Genomic DNA, 19,955 nt, shown 5'->3' with positions numbered 1-19,955 from the left:
CGCAACTTCATTGATGACAATTGTGCTCTCATGTGCAGTAGCATGGACTACTGGATATATAGGGCTGGCACACTCTTCCTTCTATGGAATGCCTAATTAAGCTCAAATATACAGTCTCTGGCCTCCAATGGATACACACACTGTAGGCAGCAAAATGTAATTGATTTCTTTCATCCCTTACTTTGATTTCAGGATTCTTTGTTCATTTTAATTCTTACTGCCTTCAGTTTGCACATTCTCATTTCAGTCACGAACTACCATATCTAGTTCCTTATAAATGCCAGTCTAGGTTCAACCCATTTCACTTCAGGCAAAGAAAGTAGGAGTGAAGTTACTCTGGTCTTCACATAAGACTGAGTAAAAAAAAGAAAAAAAAAATTATACGCAACCTCAAGAAACCTGAGTAACATTGTGGAGGGGTTGTTCTCTTTTCATAGACTTAAGTTAAACTAGGTTTGTCTGGGCAACATCATCTCAGAACTGCCTGCAAAACTTACCACCTTGGGGCTGTTTCTCTGACTGGTGACTGTTGTTGCTGTGTTTTGTGCTTGTGGATTTTGTTCCTAGGAAGACACTTGCTGATTTGTTCTGGTGTGTGTAAAATGTCAGTACTTCCTCCAGGTCACTTTCACTGCAATAGGGAGAGAAGAATGGATGTAGAGTAAAGACACTAAGCTTTTCTGCATTCATGTAACAATCAAAGACAAGAAACAATAAGGAAACTGAAGAGGGCAGTGGGGAAAAAAAAAAGGTTACACTAGACAAGCTAATGATTTGCTCAGTTCTACAGGGTAAGAGCAGAAGGAAGGCAACATGCCCTGGTTAAACCTGAGACTCCCACTAAAACACCATGTTCTTATGCAATAGAAAATTCAAGGCATTCAGGAGCCTTCCCAGGATAAATAAAGAGCAAGTGAACACTCCAAACACATCTGGGGAGATCAGCTGAACATGAGAGATTCCCTTCACAGCTAAATTTGTGAATCTTCTCCAGGTGCTCTTTAGAATAAGCAGCTATTTTCTCATGAGAGAACTCAGCTCAGCCTCTGTTTTATAGTCACCATTAGTAGTTTCTATTCAGCAGCACAGGGAAAAGAGAAAAGAAGGCAAAACCTTGTTAATTAGCCAAAACTGTGCTACAACCAGAACAGTCAAAATTTTGGTGAAACTCACAAAACTTGCATGTTTCTCATTTTCTTTACAATGACAAAGTGGAACAGCCCCAATATCCTAAACATCTATTGGTCCCAAAACAGTATCAGCTACTTGGCCATTCTTATTAGAGCTTGTGCAAGCTGTAATTCCAGTTGTTTGGTATCTAACGTGCTTTCCTTTTTCTTTATCATGTTGCCTCAGCATCAGTGAGTGGCTGTATGGCATGGCAAACACCAAAGTAAGTAGTATAGTGCCAGCAATGCTACAAGGAAATGTTAACACAGGAGCAGAGATTAGCAGCAGTTAGAATCTTTCAAAACATCCTGTGCATATCACAATTGTAATTAGTATTAGCTAGCCTAAGATTTGGTAAAAGCCATGTCTAAAGCTGATACACTGAAGTTTGCAGCATGCCCTGAAGACCCAAACTTCACTTTTTCTCCCAGAATACAAGGGAAGAGGAAATATAAGAATGAGAAGTTGCTGGTGGAAAGGTGGTTTAAGCTTTTAAATTAATTTACCAGTATGTATGTGCTTTTACAATGCACTGAGGATGTTTAGAATCAATGGTCATAGCATATGTATAACTAAACACAATGACATCCACGTGATATCAAAGTTAGAGAGTTGAGACAATCTCAATTAAGAAGCAATATTTATTACCCATTTTCTCCACTGTTGCATTCACTGTACTGCAGAATGAATACTCAAAGTGGAAATCTATCCCCTTTGCTCGGCTCCAAATTACTTGCTCACTGCTTTAAGCTTGAGGCACAAGGCCAAGTGTCAGACATCAGAGTTTCAAACATACCTGATACTTCATGAGAAGCAGAAAGATCATCACTAGAAATTGTCTGATCCTTGGCAAACCATTCTATATCACTCAGTCAAACAATCCAGCAAAAATCTCCAGCCCCAGCCTAGACCGCATCAGGCCATGATGGCATGGTAGCCAATCACATGAAAATAGAAGAATTTGCAGTTCTGTTCCATACAGCTATCTCTTAACACTTCTGGCAAAAAGGAAAATTACCTGCCTAGGACAGAACAGGCATTTTAGTGGCCAGAACGGTCAGAGAACCAAAAGCATGCCATGGTCCCATGTAATATGTATTTCTAGCAAGAGCCATAGATCCTATGGTGTATGGTAGTCAGACATCTTTATCTGAAGATTTTTCTGCAATCCTGTAAAGCTGTTGCAGTAATGACTCCATCAATTATTTTAGTAGAAGGCAAAATACTTCTTTTCATAAGTATGTATCAAGACAGACTGTGAAACCACCTGAACTTAGTTAGGATGCCTCAGCTACAATCCACTTCTAATCATTCACTGTAAGTGCTATCCAAACTGAGAAAAAGAAAGAACAGTTTAATAAGTGGTCATGAAAAAGAAGTAGTGACCATCAATCCTCACAGAAAAAAGAAGATGGGCATTAAAAAGGCAGGTAAGCTCTGTCCTGATATTGACAGGGGTTCCTCCCCATATAGGCATGTCACTCCACTCTCCAAAGAATGGAGTCAAGAGGAACTGCTTTTTGTGCTCAAGAATCAGAGACTTTAATTGTGGTTCACTGAATCATTTCAGACCTCTCCATAGTCAGATAGTTATAATACCATTGTTTTTCATACAATGCTACAGGCCCTAAGGAATACTTAACTATTTTCAAAATATGTTTCTTACCAGACTCTTTTAAGTTTAAAGCAGATAAAGCACAGTGACAGGAAATGCTGTTTTTTCATTGTGAAAGTAACTGCTTGAACTGCTTTAGCAGGTCAAATAAGAGGCCTAACTCCCTTCCTCACTCATCTCAGAAAATCCAGACCTGGAAAATTCCTGAAGAGAGGCAGCAAGCATGAGATTTGTTTCTGAGAGCAGAAACTTGAGTCAGACCTATAACAACTGTTCAACCACAGCAGCTCAAGATCATCTGAGCAGCAGCTCTAGTTTCATTCTGCTTCTGAAGTACTGCCTTATTTGCTCCAGCATCACAGGAAAGGAGACCATTAACTCACCAGCAGCAGTTTGAAATTTATACAGGCCAGGGCAACCACTGCTGTCCTTCGGGAAGTTACTTAATGGTCAAAACATCTATTTTATGTTCTCTAGGCACCAGATGCTGATGTTACAAGTGTTTGGTTGCTGGCAGAAAGACAAGAGAAGACAAGCTCTCTGTCCCTCAGCAGGAACAGGTCCTACAGTCAATAAAGGTATCTAGAGGCCTTAGATCAATCAAATCATCTTTAGAACAATGCCATCACCTTCAAGGCTGAGAGATTGTTTATCAAAGGGAATAAAATCTACGCCTACCTTGCTGTGGCAATGAAGTTCTGAAAACTTTCAGGATTCACTCCTTCCTCCTCCTCTTCCTGTTTCTTTTTTGATTGTTTCTGGACCATCTGCTCTGTTTCCTGTTAATAAGCAGTATCAGTAAGTGTCTCTATGTTCCATGGCATAGCTACAGCTCCCAGAATACAAAAATCATGGGACCTAAGAAAAGAAAAACATCGCTATGTGCAACAACATGAATAAATATGGAGAGCCCCAGAGACAGCATCCTAAGCATACACTAAACTCTTCATTCCTCCACCTGACACAATTGATTCGCTGGGAAAAGGTCAAGTCTTCAAAAATGTGTGCTGTTCCTTCAACTACACTCTTTGCTGGAACATAAGGAAGTACGGAAGGGAAAAAAAATTAAAATCATTCTTAATAGATATTAAGTCCCCTCTCCACTTTCGTTGTTTCTGTCACAGAGTTCCTCCAAACAGCTTTTATTTGCGCATTTGTCCCAGAAGCAGACAGATAGAAGAAAGGAGGAAAAAAATATAAAATTAATCTTAAAGAAACTGAAGGATGTCTGTGAAAAATCAACAGATTTTCTAGTATAAACTAGTAGTTCTCTTGAGCTTGTCAAGCAGCAAATTGCTGAGGCTTATACACATACCAAAACCACACTGCTTCAGCAAAAACTAAGAAAGTAAAATAGTACCGCCTGTGGCAAACATGTTTATACACTGAAATATACTGGAATAAATGGTAAGCCTTTGTGTGTGAAAATCTGAGCAAGTTTTCAGATATAAATGATCTATTTTACACCAGTAGAACTGGTTGGCACTAGAGGTTGGATTGATACAAACTTTTTTGTTCATTAAAAAAACCTTCAGGCCTGTCTGCAATACCCGTACCAGCTTAAAAGCTTTATCTGACCAGACTTGACCTCCACATCATTTCTTCCTGCTGGTAGCCTGAGCATTCCCAGGACAAAGGGGTCAGATACATCTTTTGAAACATAATTCAAGACAGAGAAGAAAAAGCCAGTTTGGGACATCTTTCCCCTTTACTACTTAAGTAAAGGTCTGGATAATACGTGATCTCTTTTACTTAATTTTCTGGAGCTGTATTCTCCTTTTCTGTGTCATTATAGATAATACATAAAGCTAGTAGCAGTCCCTATTAAATCTGAAGTTACAAGTCAATGAAAGAAGTCTATACGTTGGAAACAGAAATCAAAAAAAGTCACAGCCTAACAGTCTCTCAAGGGCTTAAACATCTAGACCCTGAAACCTCAAGTGATATGTTCTCACTTGTTTTAACTGAGAAAATATGTTTATGCACTGATTTATTACCAGTTACACAGCTTTATTTTGTGAATTTACTCAAGCGTTAGCAGAAAATCCTAATGTTTGAATACAATTTGAGTGGAAATTATATCCAAAGCAGCTGCATTCTTCACTCACCACAGAACCACCCAAGTGTTTTGTGGTTACTCCTAACACAGTAATTCAGCGAGCATTAGGCATACAAGGCACTCCCTGGAACAGATTTGGTTCAATACCAACCTTGCTTAGACAGATCAGGTTACCAGATGTCAGTTCTGACAAGGTAATGTAAGTGAGCATCCTCTCCTAAAGAGTAGAAGCTTGGAGGCCTCTGTGCAGCAGCCTCTGAAAGCTAAATTTCAATTACCCTTGTTCTAGCACTAAAGAAATGCTAGCGGGCAAAGGAAAGGGGAAGCTGTCCTTGCCAAATAAGTAAATAGAAGATTAGGTTGAAACCACTATGCTAAGAACACTACCTTCTACATCTAAAGATGTGAAAATTATTTAAATTAGGATCTACATCTCCTTAACACTGAGCATGCAGAGTACCTTACTACAGATATGTAGCAATGCCTCAGTATACCAAGCAAATAGTAAAATACGTATCTCATGCTATTCCGTATAAAAATAACTTCAAAGAAGCACCATAAAAACAAGAAGTGGGAACAGGCATTACAAAGCACTAGAATCAAAGACAAGGCAAAGAAAAAGCAAACTGCCAGTTAAATTCTACTTCATTTCAGCACTTCTTTTTATGCACATAATTACTGGCCTGCATATATTATGTAATAATGTTGTTGCCTATCTGACAATTTCAACAAAGTACCATTATTGGATGTACAGCTGCAAGCAGACCATATAAATAACAGAACAGTACCTTTGAAACAGCCTGCTTGAGATACTTTGTAAGAGGAAAAGAGAAACCAAAAGAAGAATCAAAAAAAGAATTCGTCACCTTGTTATAACAGATGATGAACTCGCCCAGCTGGCGAGCCAGGATACGACGACGATCGGTTAGTCCTAAATGACGGCTGGGGATCAGCAGCCTCAAGGACTGACAAAGGTTGCTGGCAGCTCGCTTCAGAAAGCGGATGACAAGCTCCTGCAAGCAAGAGAGATGGAGTTAACAACGCACTATCTGCAAGACGTGGGGAAAAGAGAATAGAGATACTACAGCAGCTAAGGACTGGCAGGAACTAAACATATTGCCCTGAGAAAACAAGCTGAAACTGGCAGGCAAAAGCATTCTGCAATGTGCACTTTTAATACAGCCCTATAAATCCAATGTGGAGGAGAAAAAAGTGGTGCATCTTGCCTGACATGGGTCAGAATTTTGAACACTTGAGAAGTGTTTGTCTCAAAAGCATGGCAGAAAAAGGAAAAAAATAACCAATCAGCAAAAAGCAGCGACACAGAATAACCTGTAAAATCCAGTATCTTAGGAGAATGATCCCAAAAACCTACCTGCAATGTGTTAAAGAAGGCCTGTGATAAAGTGCACTGACATAAAACTCATTTAGCACTACCACAGGAAAGGGGACCCTGGTCAGGTATCTCCACTACAGTGGGCAACCCCATTTCAGCATTTTCCATATATATACTTGCCTTAGGTTACAATGTAAGATGTAACCAGAAGTATGTATTCTATCACCATCTGTTAAAACCAGGTGGGGCAGTGTTCTTTATCTCTTCCATGACACATCCCTGATAACTCCCTCTGGGGGCTATCTTCTGTTAATGGGCCATCCACCCTCACTGCATGACTCATAAAATTACATTATCCCAATGTGAGATGCTCCGCCCAGAGGGAGGAACCAAGCATTCCTGCCTGGGTATAATCTGAGGTTTGGGACACCACACTCGGCCCTTACCTACTGGGTTCCCAGAGGAGAAGAGCTACATAACCACTACTGGGGCCTTAGAGGAAGACCAGACCCTTCTACAGGATCACCCCTTCAACAGAACCACATCTATCACTTCAGGAGGACTGCAGCCACCACCTAATCGGACTGGTACCGCCACCCTGCCAGACAGGGTGTCAGGTTGTATTCTGACTGTCAGTGCTTCTGTACTACTGCATTTATTTTTAATTTTCCTATTAAATTGTAGTTCTGATTTCAAGTCTCTCACTGGTTTGCTTTCAAACTAGTACAATACTATTGCCATACCCTCTTCACAGCAATAGACGACTACATCTACAGCCATGTAATTCCAGTCCCTCACCATGTCTGTTTGACCTCTGGTGGAGGAAACATATGGCAAAGCAGATCCTAAGGCAAGATACATCCTGTGAGTATTTTGAACCCTTTCTGTGTCTCACCTCTGGATTTGCTTTTGCTTAGGAGCTCTGCTAATGCATAAATGAGAAGCCTCACAGCCAAACTATTGGATTTCACAGCTCGCCTCTCACTGCCATTACTCCAGGCTGGTTTGATCTGTTATTTTAAACATTATTCTTCACAGTACAGCAGACAAAGTGACTCTGAAAAAGCCCGTTTTAATTTCCACTTGGAAAGAGCAGAGGTAACATTTTCCACTGAGCTGAATGATTATTCTTGACACACAATTTTATCTCTGAACTGCATTGGCTGTTTCCCTGCAACACACACTCAGTGAGAATATATGCAGAAAGCTCAAGAGTCTACTGTACAAAGATCTTTTAGGAAAGTTTATTAAGGGATCTGGGCTTGCTGAGCTTTTTAAAATGCATGCATATCAAACACAGGACTTTAAAATACTGCCTAGAAAAATCCATCACTTTTACTTTCTCTTCTCAGTGGCTTTTACTTTAATTTCCTCTACCTAGAATGCAAGTAAGATTCATAAATGCAGATGTCTGGATATATTACAACAGTACATAAGAGAAAAAGCTTAACTGGCTACCAGTTCTGTTTGAGTAAATGAATGCTTTGTTTAATGCAGCAGAAACCAGATCCTGACAAATAATCTTAAAGAATCTTCTAGAGAAGAATTCAAGAGCAGGTAAGCTCAGAAATCAGTGAAGGAGAAGTAACAAGAGATGTGAGCAGCTTGAATGTCAACAACACTCTAGTCATTAAGAGCTGTCTGTCTATGCTCTGAGGTCAGTCAGCAGTCCTACCTCACCTGTATATTAAAAATGCAGCACTAGTAGCTAGACAAAGAAGAGCAACCATCATCTCAGTTGGACTTCTGTACTTGCAAGGAGGGGAATTGACCTCAAAACTCTCAAGGTAGATTTCAACTCGACTTCTCAGTCTGGCCAACATGAAGCCTCTTACCATTTGCTCACCCTCTTTGGCAGCCCAGGAAGGATTCTGGATCTGTTGGCCAGCATCCTTCATCAGTCGGAGTTGAACATGCTGTAGGTAGGCAGAGAAAGCTGTACGAGCTTGTACTTTGCTGTGGACAAAAAGAATCAATCAGCTATCTTTAGAATAGGAATGGGAAGAGTTACAGCAGTCAGGCACAGCTTATGAACCAATGCACAGTCAGCAGGGACTTCCTAAGCACACTAATGTTGAAGCTCAAAGAAAGGAGGACCTCTTCACCCCACCAGCATTTTCAAGCAGACCTTCACTTCTGAAGATGGGGTAGGTATTGCAGGAGGTACAAAAGATAGTAGACACTCTCTAACATAATTTCTAAAAATGGAATGTTCTTCCTGCCTTTTACAGCCTTAGTTACTCCCTCTAAAAGCCAGTAACATGGACATCAGCAAAACTGTGTATTTTTAAAACAAATTCAAGGCTCTACAGGGCCTCTGTTTTCACAAACATTTTGAACACCACAACAACAGACCATAAAATAAACAAAGGGCTTGATACTAGTGCCAGAGTTATAACAAAGGCCCTGTAATTCCCATTGGAAATGAAAGAATTAAATCTGTGAAAGTGAGCTCTTTCCCTGCTGGCTCAGGGATACAAGCCAAATTTCATTGAGCAAGGCACCACTGAGGAATGAAGGAACATCAGCAAAATCTGCTGTGCAGCTGGCTGAACATGTTGGGAAGCTGTAAGCATGAACCGAGGAGAGGACTGGGAGGAACACATAGCTTCTCATTCCCTCACAATGGCAGTCACTTTAGTATATGCATCTGTTGTGAGAGAAATTGCTGAACTCTTTGCCTAGTTCTGTTCATTGTCCCCTTGGTCTAGACCCTATCCTCAAACATTCTGCTCTCCCAGTCTCTGCTCCTCCTCATAGTTTTCCCTATAGTTGCAAGAAACTTTTCATAAGGATATAGCAGCAGATTGGCTTTAGTGTCAGCAAGAGATTTCCCTTTCTATCACAGCAAGTGTCCTAGTATGTTCTGTAAAATTTTAAGTTTCATCTTAAAACAAACTACAGTTTTGAACCCATTACTTTCCTGAAATATTACTTCAGAACTTACTGTTCTAATAAATAGGAACCTCCTCTTACTACCCAGCCCAGCTTCACTCTGGAGAAGTTTGTAATTGCTTTTTCTTTTTCCAACACTGTCCTGTATCTTAAATTTAATCCCTGATGGGTCTCCCACCTTGAATGTCTTTATTAACAGAGTTACATCCTTTCATAGCTTTCATTTTATTGGTGTGAACTATTCACATCTGCCATGATGAGACCAGCAGCTCACCTCCACCTGTGTTCCACTCACAGTTTGCCTTCCATGAACGCGGGTGATAGTGTCTGTGTACAATACTCCACATCAAGTCTCAGAAGTATGTCAAGGGATAAACCCTGGAACACATTTGGTGTTTTCATGTATGCAATGAGCTAGAGCTTCGTAAACTTCCTGTGATCAACCAGCAAGCAAGATATTTTTCCTCATAATTAATTTCCAGTTGATGTACACCCAGCAGACAGAACTTCTGCTGTAAATTATTAGTTCTTATAAACATCCCCTTGCACTTTGTGCTACTGAATTTCAACCTAGTTATAGTATTTATACCCTCAAAGTCACCCAGTCATATTTAGTCCACTACTTTGGTCTCATGGTAATAACTCCCAAATATTTCCCATTAGCAAATTTCATTAGCACATTTGTATATTTTGTGTCATTCTTGAATTGATTATTAGTATCAGCCTCAGACTGATTCCTGAAGAACTTCACCATATTTTTTCTACTTGTTCTCTGCTTCTTATGAATATTCTCAGGTACTTATACGGTCCTTATGACTCCATGTATGAGACCCTGAAATGCTATTAAAAACTCTGTGCAGGAATTAAGTCTTTCTGGTTTATGGTTCTGTAAATTTCAGGAACACTATGTTACAGTGTTACACAGAAATCACACCACAGCAGCACTTAATAGAGATCAATGCATCAATTCAGGCAAGAATTGAAGTTCAAATAAAATACATTAGAAGTATCCATGTATCAGCTTACTCATCACCTTTTGCTGATTCTGTAAGGTCACATAGGACCAAAGAGGGGCTAAGCCAATGACAAGTTCACAAGAGTCTCAAGCTAACATTCTCTGTAAATAGCTGTACTGCAGCAACTAAAACATGATGAAAATACCTGGTTACAAGCTCTGTCTTCCAGGAACTTCAGGGAACTCCAGAATGCACAGCAGGCCTTGCAACATCTCTGACCTCTGTATGCTACTAGTCACTATGCCTACCTTTTCTTTCCACATGTGTGGAACATTGGGAGAACTCTCTGAATCCTAGCTGAGAACTAATACTCTTTACTTCAGGCCACCATGTATCAGAAAAGGCTCTCACCTCAGCTCTCTAGCTGTCACATTTGGTTTAGGTGCAATTAAAACATCTCATGACCAGTTCAAGATTTGTGCTGGTAGAAGTTAAGGAGCCCCCATTATCAACACCAGCACAATAATACAGGTCTTGGCCTGCACCTGATAGTTCTAGGACTAAAAACTAAAGAGGTCTTTGTTTAACACTGCTTCTCCTTTGGTGTGGGGGATATTGAAACCTGAGGCCTTAAATGCAGGAACAAGCAACTTCCTTTTCGTTTTACTTCCTTGGGAATGGCACAGTTGGGGGAACAAGTTTCCTTTGAGTATCACCTCTTCACCAGTAACACCCAATGTGTAGAAGGCAGATATTTCCTCATCAGGCTGACTAAAGGAGAGAGAAGTCCTACAACCTACAACAACTGACTAGAATGGGCCTGGTTTCTCTCGGATGAAAATTCTATTACTTCAGCTCCTCTGCCTGTTGAGCCCATAAGCAAAGCTTACATCAATGACAGATCAGATGGGGCCAAGCCCAGCACAATCTTGGAACATGAGGTCACCACAAGCCTTATACCCTTCTGTGGGGAATCCCAACAGTGCTGGGTGCTGAGCAAGATTCTGCCAGGAACATCAGACAGAGCTTATGTTCTTGGCAGGAGTCAGTTCTATATATACGTAGATATAGACACAGCATTGCTATGTTTATCCTCAAAAGAGGATTCAGAATCTTCCCTGCCACAGCAGCAAATGTCCTTGCCACAATGTATTGGATTGACCCTGAGTTGATGGACAGTCTTTAAGACCAATTACGCTTCTCACAATTTACATATTTAAACCGCACAGAAAGGCGGGACTTCCCCTTTTGGTCGGAGCTCGCCTGCTGGGAGGTGGGGGCTCCGGAGCCTCCCGGCCCCGCCGGGCCGGGCCGGGGCCACTGCCCTTTTCCCCCTTTCCCCACGCTGTGGCACGGACCCTGGGTGGCTGGGGGGGGACTGCCTCAGAGCCACAGGCAGCTAAAACCAGCCATGGACTGCTCACAGCTAAACCCATCCAGCGCGGCTTCTGGGGACCGGCGGGTCCCTCTCCTCTCCACGTGGAGCCGGCGGAGTCAACGGGAGCCGGCAGAGCCTCCTGTCTGCAGCCAGCACACTTCGTGCTGAACTGAAGAAGACACCACGCAGCCAGCAGCACAAAGGGAGCGAGGCTTTCCCCACCGTAAAGCCCGAACAAGAACACTCTTCAGCATGGCGGTGTCAGTCAGAGAGAAAGAGAAGTGAGTCACATGGGACGGAGCTGAGCATGGCGACTGGGAGAAAAGAGGGCGGTGCCACGATTCTGGCGGGCAGCTTAAAAGAAACCTTCTTGCATGCCGTGGTAAGAAATTGTAATACCACAAACTGTTTGTCTCTTTAATCCATTTGAAGAACATGGGGGGATGGAGTATCTTCGTGTGCCTGTGAAGATTGTGAAGAATGCCAATGCCAGGCTTTATAGTAGCAAGAGGCTGTTAGAGACTTGTGGCGAAGAAGAGCCTTTGTGTGCAGGCCAAAAGAACTTATCCTTAAAAAGATGAATAACCCCATGTGATGGCCCATGTTTTGCAGTGTGAAGGAACTGTGAGATTTTTCATGGGAGAGATGTTCTACACACAGCAGATTGTTTGTTTCCGGGCGGATCTGCTGTTGGTGGCAGTTTGGGAACCACGTGCAACTGAAGGAAAAACCCTTTTTTCCCTTAAGCATAAGAGAGAGACTTTTCAAGAACTGGAACACTGACTAACATCGCATGTTCTGTTATCCCTTGTGTGAGCTAAGTAAAAGGAGAGAAGTGCTGGCTGGAGGGGGGGGGGGGGATTTGCTTTAATTTTGTTTTGTTATTGTCTCTTTACTTTTAATTCTATTAGTAATAAAACTCTTTCATTGTACTGCAACTGTTTAAGGTTTGTGCCTGTTTTGCTTTTCTCCTAATTCTTTATCTCACAGAAGGAAAACAAGTAAGTAATGAATATTTTGAACCAAAACCACTACATTTAATTGGTGTTTCTGCCTGGTTTCGAACTCAACCCGCTACATTAAATGGTGGAGAATGCGGGCAATTAATGGGCACTGTGAGATGAAGATTAATTAGGAGAAAATAATAAGCAGAGCAAGTATAAAGTTATAAAATTAAGAAGAATAATAGAAGAAATTTACTTTGTAGAAGTGGTAAATATTCTAGGGGTGGAGGTTTATGTAATTTGTTTTCTTTTATCTCTGGTTTTGCTATTTTAAGTAATTTTTGGATATGTAAATTTTAAGAAGCGAGGGGTGGAATGTATTGGGTTGACCCTGAGTTGATGGACAGTCTTTAAGACCAATTACGCTTCTCACAATTTACATATTTAAACCGCACAGAAAGGCGGGACTTCCCCTTTTGGTCGGAGCTCGCCTGCTGGGAGGTGGGGGCTCCGGAGCCTCCCGGCCCCGCCGGGCTGGGCCGGGGCCACTGCCCTTTTCCCCCTTTCCCCACGCTGTGGCACGGACCCTGGGTGGCTGGGGGGGGACTGCCTCAGAGCCACAGGCAGCTAAAACCAGCCATGGACTGCTCACAGCTAAACCCATCCAGCGCGGCTTCTGGGGACCGGCGGGTCCCTCTCCTCTCCACGTGGAGCCGGCGGAGTCAACGGGAGCCGGCAGAGCCTCCTGTCTGCAGCCAGCACACTTCGTGCTGAACTGAAGAAGACACCACGCAGCCAGCAGCACAAAGGGAGCGAGGCTTTCCCCACCGTAAAGGCTGAACAAGAACACTCTTCAGCATGGCGGTGTCAGTCAGAGAGAAAGAGAAGTGAGTCACATGGGACGGAGCTGAGCATGGCGACTGGGAGAAAAGAGGGCGGTGCCACGATTCTGGCGGGCAGCTTAAAAGAAACCTTCTTGCATGCCGTGGTAAGAAATTGTAATACCACAAACTGTTTGTCTCTTTAATCCATTTGAAGAACATGGGGGGATGGAGTATCTTCGTGTGCCTGTGAAGATTGTGAAGAATGCCAATGCCAGGCTTTATAGTAGCAAGAGGCTGTTAGAGACTTGTGGCGAAGAAGAGCCTTTGTGTGCAGGCCAAAAGAACTTATCCTTAAAAAGATGAATAACCCCATGTGATGGCCCATGTTTTGCAGTGTGAAGGAACTGTGAGATTTTTCATGGGAGAGATGTTCTACACACAGCAGATTGTTTGTTTCCGGGCGGATCTGCTGTTGGTGGCAGTTTGGGAACCACGTGCAACTGAAGGAAAAACCCTTTTTTCCCTTAAGCATAAGAGAGAGACTTTTCAAGAACTGGAACACTGACTAACATCGCATGTTCTGTTATCCCTTGTGTGAGCTAAGTAAAAGGAGAGAAGTGCTGGCTGGAGGGGGGGGGGGGGGGATTTGCTTTAATTTTGTTTTGTTATTGTCTCTTTACTTTTAATTCTATTAGTAATAAAACTCTTTCATTGTACTGCAACTGTTTAAGGTTTGTGCCTGTTTTGCTTTTCTCCTAATTCTTTATCTCACAGAAGGAAAACAAGTAAGTAATGAATATTTTGAACCAAAACCACTACACACAATTAGACATCAGAACAAACCCCAAAGCCATTGAATAAGCCATAATTTCTTGCAGAAACTAAACTAAGGAAGCAACAAGAAACATTTTCTATACCTTGGGACATTTTTCACAGAAACCATAATGCTGCTTCTTGTGTAGGAGATGCAAAGTCTTCCTACACAGATATACATGATCATGCTTTCTTTTTGCACTTTCTGCAATTAGACAGTTTTGCTACCCACATCCAAGGGGAGGATCATGCTTTGAAACATCTGATTAAGACGCTTCTTGGTGTTTTTCTATAGAATCTCCTCCAGCACATCTCTTTTTTCCAAGAAACAGAGTCACGCATCAGAACATACTCTGTTCTGCAGCCATACTCAACAACATGCAGTGAAATGTTTCAGAAATTTGTAACTCTCAAACTACCTCCTAATCTTGCTCTCAGAAGGTGATGACCTTGAGCAAAGATTATTACCAGAGGTAAAATTCGAGAAAACGAGATAAAACAAGAAAACTAATTTTATGGAGAGACAGCACTGAGATATTCCTATCCAACCCTTCTTGGATAATTTAACGTATGTTTATAACCACTTCTTGGCAAATGCAAAGAATGAGAAGAAAAAATTTAGAATTCAGTAGCAGGTATCCTGCATTAAGGCAAAGAGGCATTTTAGAAGCCTGAGCTGACAACGAACAGCTTACACCATCAGATTAAAGAACTGCAATGGAAACTATAGGCCATGCTTTACACTGATCCAGAAGGTCAGGCATTTAGGTAAACTGTCAGACTTGGCAATAGTCTCCCTTCTGTGCCAACAAGATGTCAAGGCAGCCCACAGTTAGACAAAAATCCAGGCCCCTTTTCTAGGGTCTTCTTATCTCCTCACACTCATAACGTGCATCCTCCATAGTTTAACTCATATTAGCTTCAAGTCAAAACTAGAGGCAATATGCAGAAAGCTCTCACCTCAAGTTTCCATGCTTTTGAAGAATCTGAAGCAAGTTAAACTGAGATTCTGAGTCTGGTTTTTGCAGAAACAGCTCTGCTCCATCTCCAGTTTTCCTGTCAGGTTTTTTTGGTAACCTCTCCTTACAAGTAGTTTTCACTGAGTCAGAGAGCTTTGGCTTGTTTTTCACCTGGGTGTCCGAAAGAGAGCAAACACTTCTATCTACCTCTTCATCTTCACCTCCATCCATCTCCTCTTCCTCCTCACCTTCCATGTCTGACTTGAGGGACAGCTTTGTTGGTTCTGATGTGCCTGTAGTAGAGGAGAAATCACTTATGCTGGTTAAGAAAAAAAAAAGTGGAGAGGACTGTTCTACTATTTATACCCTTTGGTTTACCCCTAAACTCTTTTCTGCTAGGACAGAACACCACCATTTTAGAATAGCATCTTAAGCATGACTGTTCTATATATTATTCTGTCTTTCTGCTTGTGCATCAAACAGTTTTGAGAAGCCCATTTTCCCAATACTACAGTATACAGACCAAGATTCTTGTTTTAACCTTACAAATGAAAAAAAATGCCCACACAAAATCAGAGGCAAAGACATTTTCCTATATTTTATGCTGATTCTTACATATATATATATATAGTGACATATATAAACCCATACTTGATATATATACACACACATTTTTGTATGTTGTGAGTCAAATACAGCTACAAAATCTAAACTTCCACATGTGCCAATAAAGATCATACACCTTAACATAGCAGCAAAAAACCATCTTATAACATACAAGCTCTCCTATTGCAGTCAGTATCACAGAGCTATTAGAAAGAGTTTAGATAAAGGCTCCAGGAACAGTCACTTGTGGGGATCATTCACCTTTGTACCATTTTAAGTTTCCAACTTCAGTCTGGAGAAAGATTTCTCTTCCCAACAGCTTAGAGTCACAGCTGTCTAGGAGAAACAATCTGAAAGGTCCAATCTTTCTCTGAAAAGCTGAAGAATTACAGAGGCACACATACTGTTGAGTTCTTTACCCAAAATGCAATCACGAGCTCATTTCCAAGCAAACACTGATTACCTTTAATCATATACATGGGGGTGTGGAAAGGTGAGAAAGAAATTCAAGGCACTAAACAAACAAGAAGCCCAGAAATGGAATGAAGTGAAAACTATTAACATTTGAAACCAGAACAACTCCATTCACACAACTCCATTTCAAACAAAAGAGTCCTATGCTTGCTTGTTTTTGACTAGCTGCTCATCTAAAACTCTAGCCATGCATACCTGATGATCTTCTCTGTGCTGCTCTAGCCTTGCCATGACATCGACGACGCTTCCGTAACTCCAGTGAAACAAGCTTTCTCTCATAAAAGAGAGCATGAGAGTCCACAGCTTCCATCCTCATATCTGGCCTTCCATTAAGACCTGCTCTGGGAAGCACAGTACAGAGATATCCCTCAGTCTCCCTTTGTCCTTCTCTCCCTGATGATACAAGAGACCTAGTAGATCAAATTTCTTCAAGAAACATTCTTCCTGATACAGGAAGAAATATTTACCATCAGTCTAACTCTGCTCTCCTTAAGCCTATAAATGTTTGAAGAGAGTCTTATATGTACTTCACATCATCTCTCAAAGCCCCAAGACACACTCACCTAGTATCACACTTTCATGACTGAGCAGCATCTGCCCATCATGCAACAGCTCAGGGCACAATTAATAGAGGAAATTGCAAGAGTACAAAACAACAAAGGGGAATGGAAAGAGAGCACATGGACACCAATCCAGTTGTCCGAACCATTTATGTACATAGCTTGTTCTTCACTGAGCAGATATAAGAATCTTAACATAATAAAAGTGGAAAATGTCAAACTTGCTCCAAGTTCTACTTAAGGGATGAGGAGCCCTGCCAGATTCCTTAAGGAAAACATACAAAAGTAACAACTTTCTGCCAGTGCACAAAGATCCAGAAAAGTGCTCTCTATGATATGTGGAAACAAGCACAGAAAATTCTTATCGTTTCATTTATCTTTTTAGATCTAACAAAGTGAATATATGAGTGTATGAAGTCCAAAACCTTCATGCATTACAAGATCTTTTGAGAGAGCTGAATGATGATGCTTATTCCATGGCAGGAATACCAAAGTGAGAAGCCTATGAGGAGAAATTTTAAGGTCCAATGAAAACGTGAGCTCTTCACATGTGGGTATGTTCTTTTCTCACTGTATTTATGTTTCTAAAATTATTTTCATGGATTTAAGGTAGAAAAGGTGTTGACTCACAACTTGGAAGATGAAGCTGTGGAAATCTAAATTTAGAATAAATCCTACAAAGCACAAATTATTAAATTAAGAAGCTATTTACCGGGATCTCCCAGTGATGAACTCTCTTTTCATCTTGCCTCTACAAAGAGAAAAAGGTCACAAATTACCCTCCATACTGGATCAGCCTTGATTAAAAAGCCTCCATAGTCTTCCACAATATTTACAGAATTACTTGTGAGTTCTATCTGAAAGCAGAAAAAAAAAAGGGCTCCAAAAGAGGAGACCTAAGCAGCTGTACTACAATTGATGCTTGCATTTGTCTGGTTTAAGCTGGAGAAGGCATCATTTAGAACTACTCTTTAGACACATCCCTGAACGTACACAGAGAGAAAAATTATACAGCACTGATGCAGGAAGAGCTTCTGTAAATACTGTCTCTCAGCCACCCTGTCTTTACTTGGAAGTTACTTCATAGTGGATCTCAAATTTGCACAAGAACTGTTGAGAAGGAAGGGCATTAAACATACAGTGAAAGACAACTGCATACAACTCCCAGTGGAAGCTCAGCTAGTGGCATGAACTGTCATTTCCACCCAACCACAACCCAGAAAAAGAACCATCAAATCATACTGCAGATAGGGATACTAAAACACTGGAGAAGTCAATTTCAGGGCTTACTTTACATGAAGACAAGCTTTAATGTGGTTTGAAATTTGAAACAATAGGTAAGCCAGGACCACCTAAAATCCCTTCATAGAGAAACTTAAGTGTTTGAAGTTTTTTCATGTCTATAGTAATACTAGTACTCTGACAATTCCCATGTCTTTTGAGTATTGTCCTTTTTGCCCTTGGTTTCAGAAGAGCAACACAAATCTATGAACAACGGTCATTGGCACACTAGGGAAGAGATGCACAATTATGACCACCCATATAAATCCCAGGCTTGTGTTTATAACATTGGATAAGGGAGGAATCAATCCTTTTTGTACAGTTCATGCCCTTTACCTCTCTCCCAAACAGAAAAGCTCTCTACCTGTCCTTAAACAGACGTGTAGCCAGCATGTAGTTCATTGATGTCTTGTGCTCTAGAAAAGACCTAGAGGAAAAAAAAAAAACAAAAAAACCCAAACAGGATTATCAAAACAGAGCTAAACACAATGAAAGGTAGCACAATACAGAAATAAATGATCTCTAAAAGACCATCCCAGAAGTGGATTCAGACAACATGCTGTACCACAACAGAAAAGACGAAAGGAAGAGAGCTATCATTTCTCAGCTGAAGCTCCTGGTGATGTAAGAGGTGGAGAAAACATTACAGACTGGAAAAACAAACCGAGGGAAGTGTAATATAGTATCACTTTCATAATGAGTGAGTCCTATGTGGTGTTTATGGCCTAATGACAAGGTTACACAGTATGCAGCTTGAGGACGTAAAAGTAGTTAGCAAAAATCTGAAAGGAAGACACTTTTATTCTAACAGAAAAGCAATACCAGAAATAATGTCCAACAGCTTTCCACGGGGTGCAGCTATGCAAAGCAGCAGCTGATAAAAACAAGGGATCAGAAAAAAGAATTTTCAACACTAAAATAAACTCTGCCAAAACTTTCAATACATCTTTTTGAATGCCAGGATGGCTGATCTACAGATACCTAACACAAAATATCCCTCAACACAGAGCATCAGTGCCATCCTATCTGATTTTTATTCTCACCCATAAAGGTCCCATGTTAGTGGGGTGGGGAATATCCGGACAAAGCCTCCTCTCCGTTCATTTTCCTCTTTCACTCGCCGAAGAACTTTGATCTGATTAAAAAAAAAAAAAAAGAAAATAGTCAGCAAAATAGATAACAATGAAAAATGAACCTTACAAAAATCTCTGAGTTTCAGAAAACAAGACTATTCAATCCTGCAAATGGACTGGGTACATATGCTATCCTTAAGGAATTTTGTCTTGCATTTAAATTCTGAAGGAGGCTATCACTGCTTCAAGCACATGCCTGCCTGGCATGATTGGAGGCAAGGGCAATACCAGCAGTAAAACTCAAATTCTGTTTCAAAAATCATACTTCTTCTGTCACATTTTTCATATACATGCACTTACTCTTTGTTGAGCAAATAAACCCCACATACTGCATGAAAGCCAAGGTAAATTAAAGCTATTTAATAGCCTACTTACCTCCTCCATGGTGAGGCCTAGCACAGAGCTGCTATGCCTTCCTGTTGCTTTTTCCCTGCCTAAGGGCATCGAGCTTTTAACTTCAGCATCACTGGCAGACAGAGGACGGGGACGCTGTAGAGAAGGTGTGAATCCAGATTTTTTTTTTTTTCCCTCTCAATTTTCATATTAAAAAAAGTTACATTCAAATTCCAGGACCACATTCCCAGCCGGATCTACACTCCAGAGCACTACAGCCAGAATTCACGATTCCACACTCCAGCTGTTTAAGAGTCCACACCCCAGACTGGACTAAGTGTGAGTATTCAGATCCTTAGATTTTAGCACAGCAGGCACAATTCGGGGATCAGTGCCAGTATTTACACCCCTGGCCCCTTCCAGAAAAACAGGAGACATACCAAAAGCAGCAAAGTCAGGATGTCATACAGAAAAGTCCTCACCCAAGGGGCACTAGAGTCAGCATTCACAGGACCCAAATACACTTGGATTCACACATAAATGGTACCAGAACCATGATTCTGTGTTATAGCTGTGTTGCTACACTAGAACAACAGAACTCTAATTCCCTGGCAAGATA

The 19,955-nt window shown here is 41.2% G+C and overlaps 1 protein-coding gene across 8 annotated transcripts in view; it reads right to left on the bottom strand.

The window, feature by feature from the left end:
* TTLL5 (tubulin tyrosine ligase like 5) overlaps positions 1-19,955 on the bottom strand; it is a 130,077-nt gene that overhangs the window by 70,539 nt on the left and 39,583 nt on the right. For 7 of the 8 annotated variants that reach the window (XR_014226539.1, XM_082284295.1, XM_082284294.1 and 4 more), the window contains 10 exons: positions 19,379-19,492; positions 18,914-19,005; positions 18,235-18,297; positions 17,302-17,340; positions 16,225-16,370; positions 14,951-15,242; positions 8,016-8,136; positions 5,711-5,857; positions 3,464-3,564; positions 498-631 (listed from right to left, as the gene is read on the bottom strand). Coding sequence is in view for 7 of the 8 variants with exons in the window: in XM_082284295.1 (XP_082140421.1) it covers positions 498-631; positions 3,464-3,564; positions 5,711-5,857; positions 8,016-8,136; positions 14,951-15,242; positions 16,225-16,370; positions 17,302-17,340; positions 18,235-18,297; positions 18,914-19,005; positions 19,379-19,492 (1,249 nt within the window). In the remaining variant the exon portion in view is untranslated. The remainder of the gene's footprint in view (positions 1-497; positions 632-3,463; positions 3,565-5,710; positions 5,858-8,015; positions 8,137-14,950; positions 15,243-16,224; positions 16,371-17,301; positions 17,341-18,234; positions 18,298-18,913; positions 19,006-19,378; positions 19,493-19,955) is intronic. The other variant, XM_082284296.1, reaches the window with a different exon arrangement.

The sequence above is a fragment of the Coloeus monedula genome (genome assembly GCF_965178545.1).
Source record: "Coloeus monedula genome assembly, chromosome: 6".
In the NCBI taxonomy this organism is placed as follows: Eukaryota; Metazoa; Chordata; class Aves; order Passeriformes; family Corvidae; genus Coloeus; species Coloeus monedula.
The sequence above is the reverse complement of the archived record's forward strand: the minus strand, read 5'-3'. Positions and strand labels throughout refer to the sequence as shown.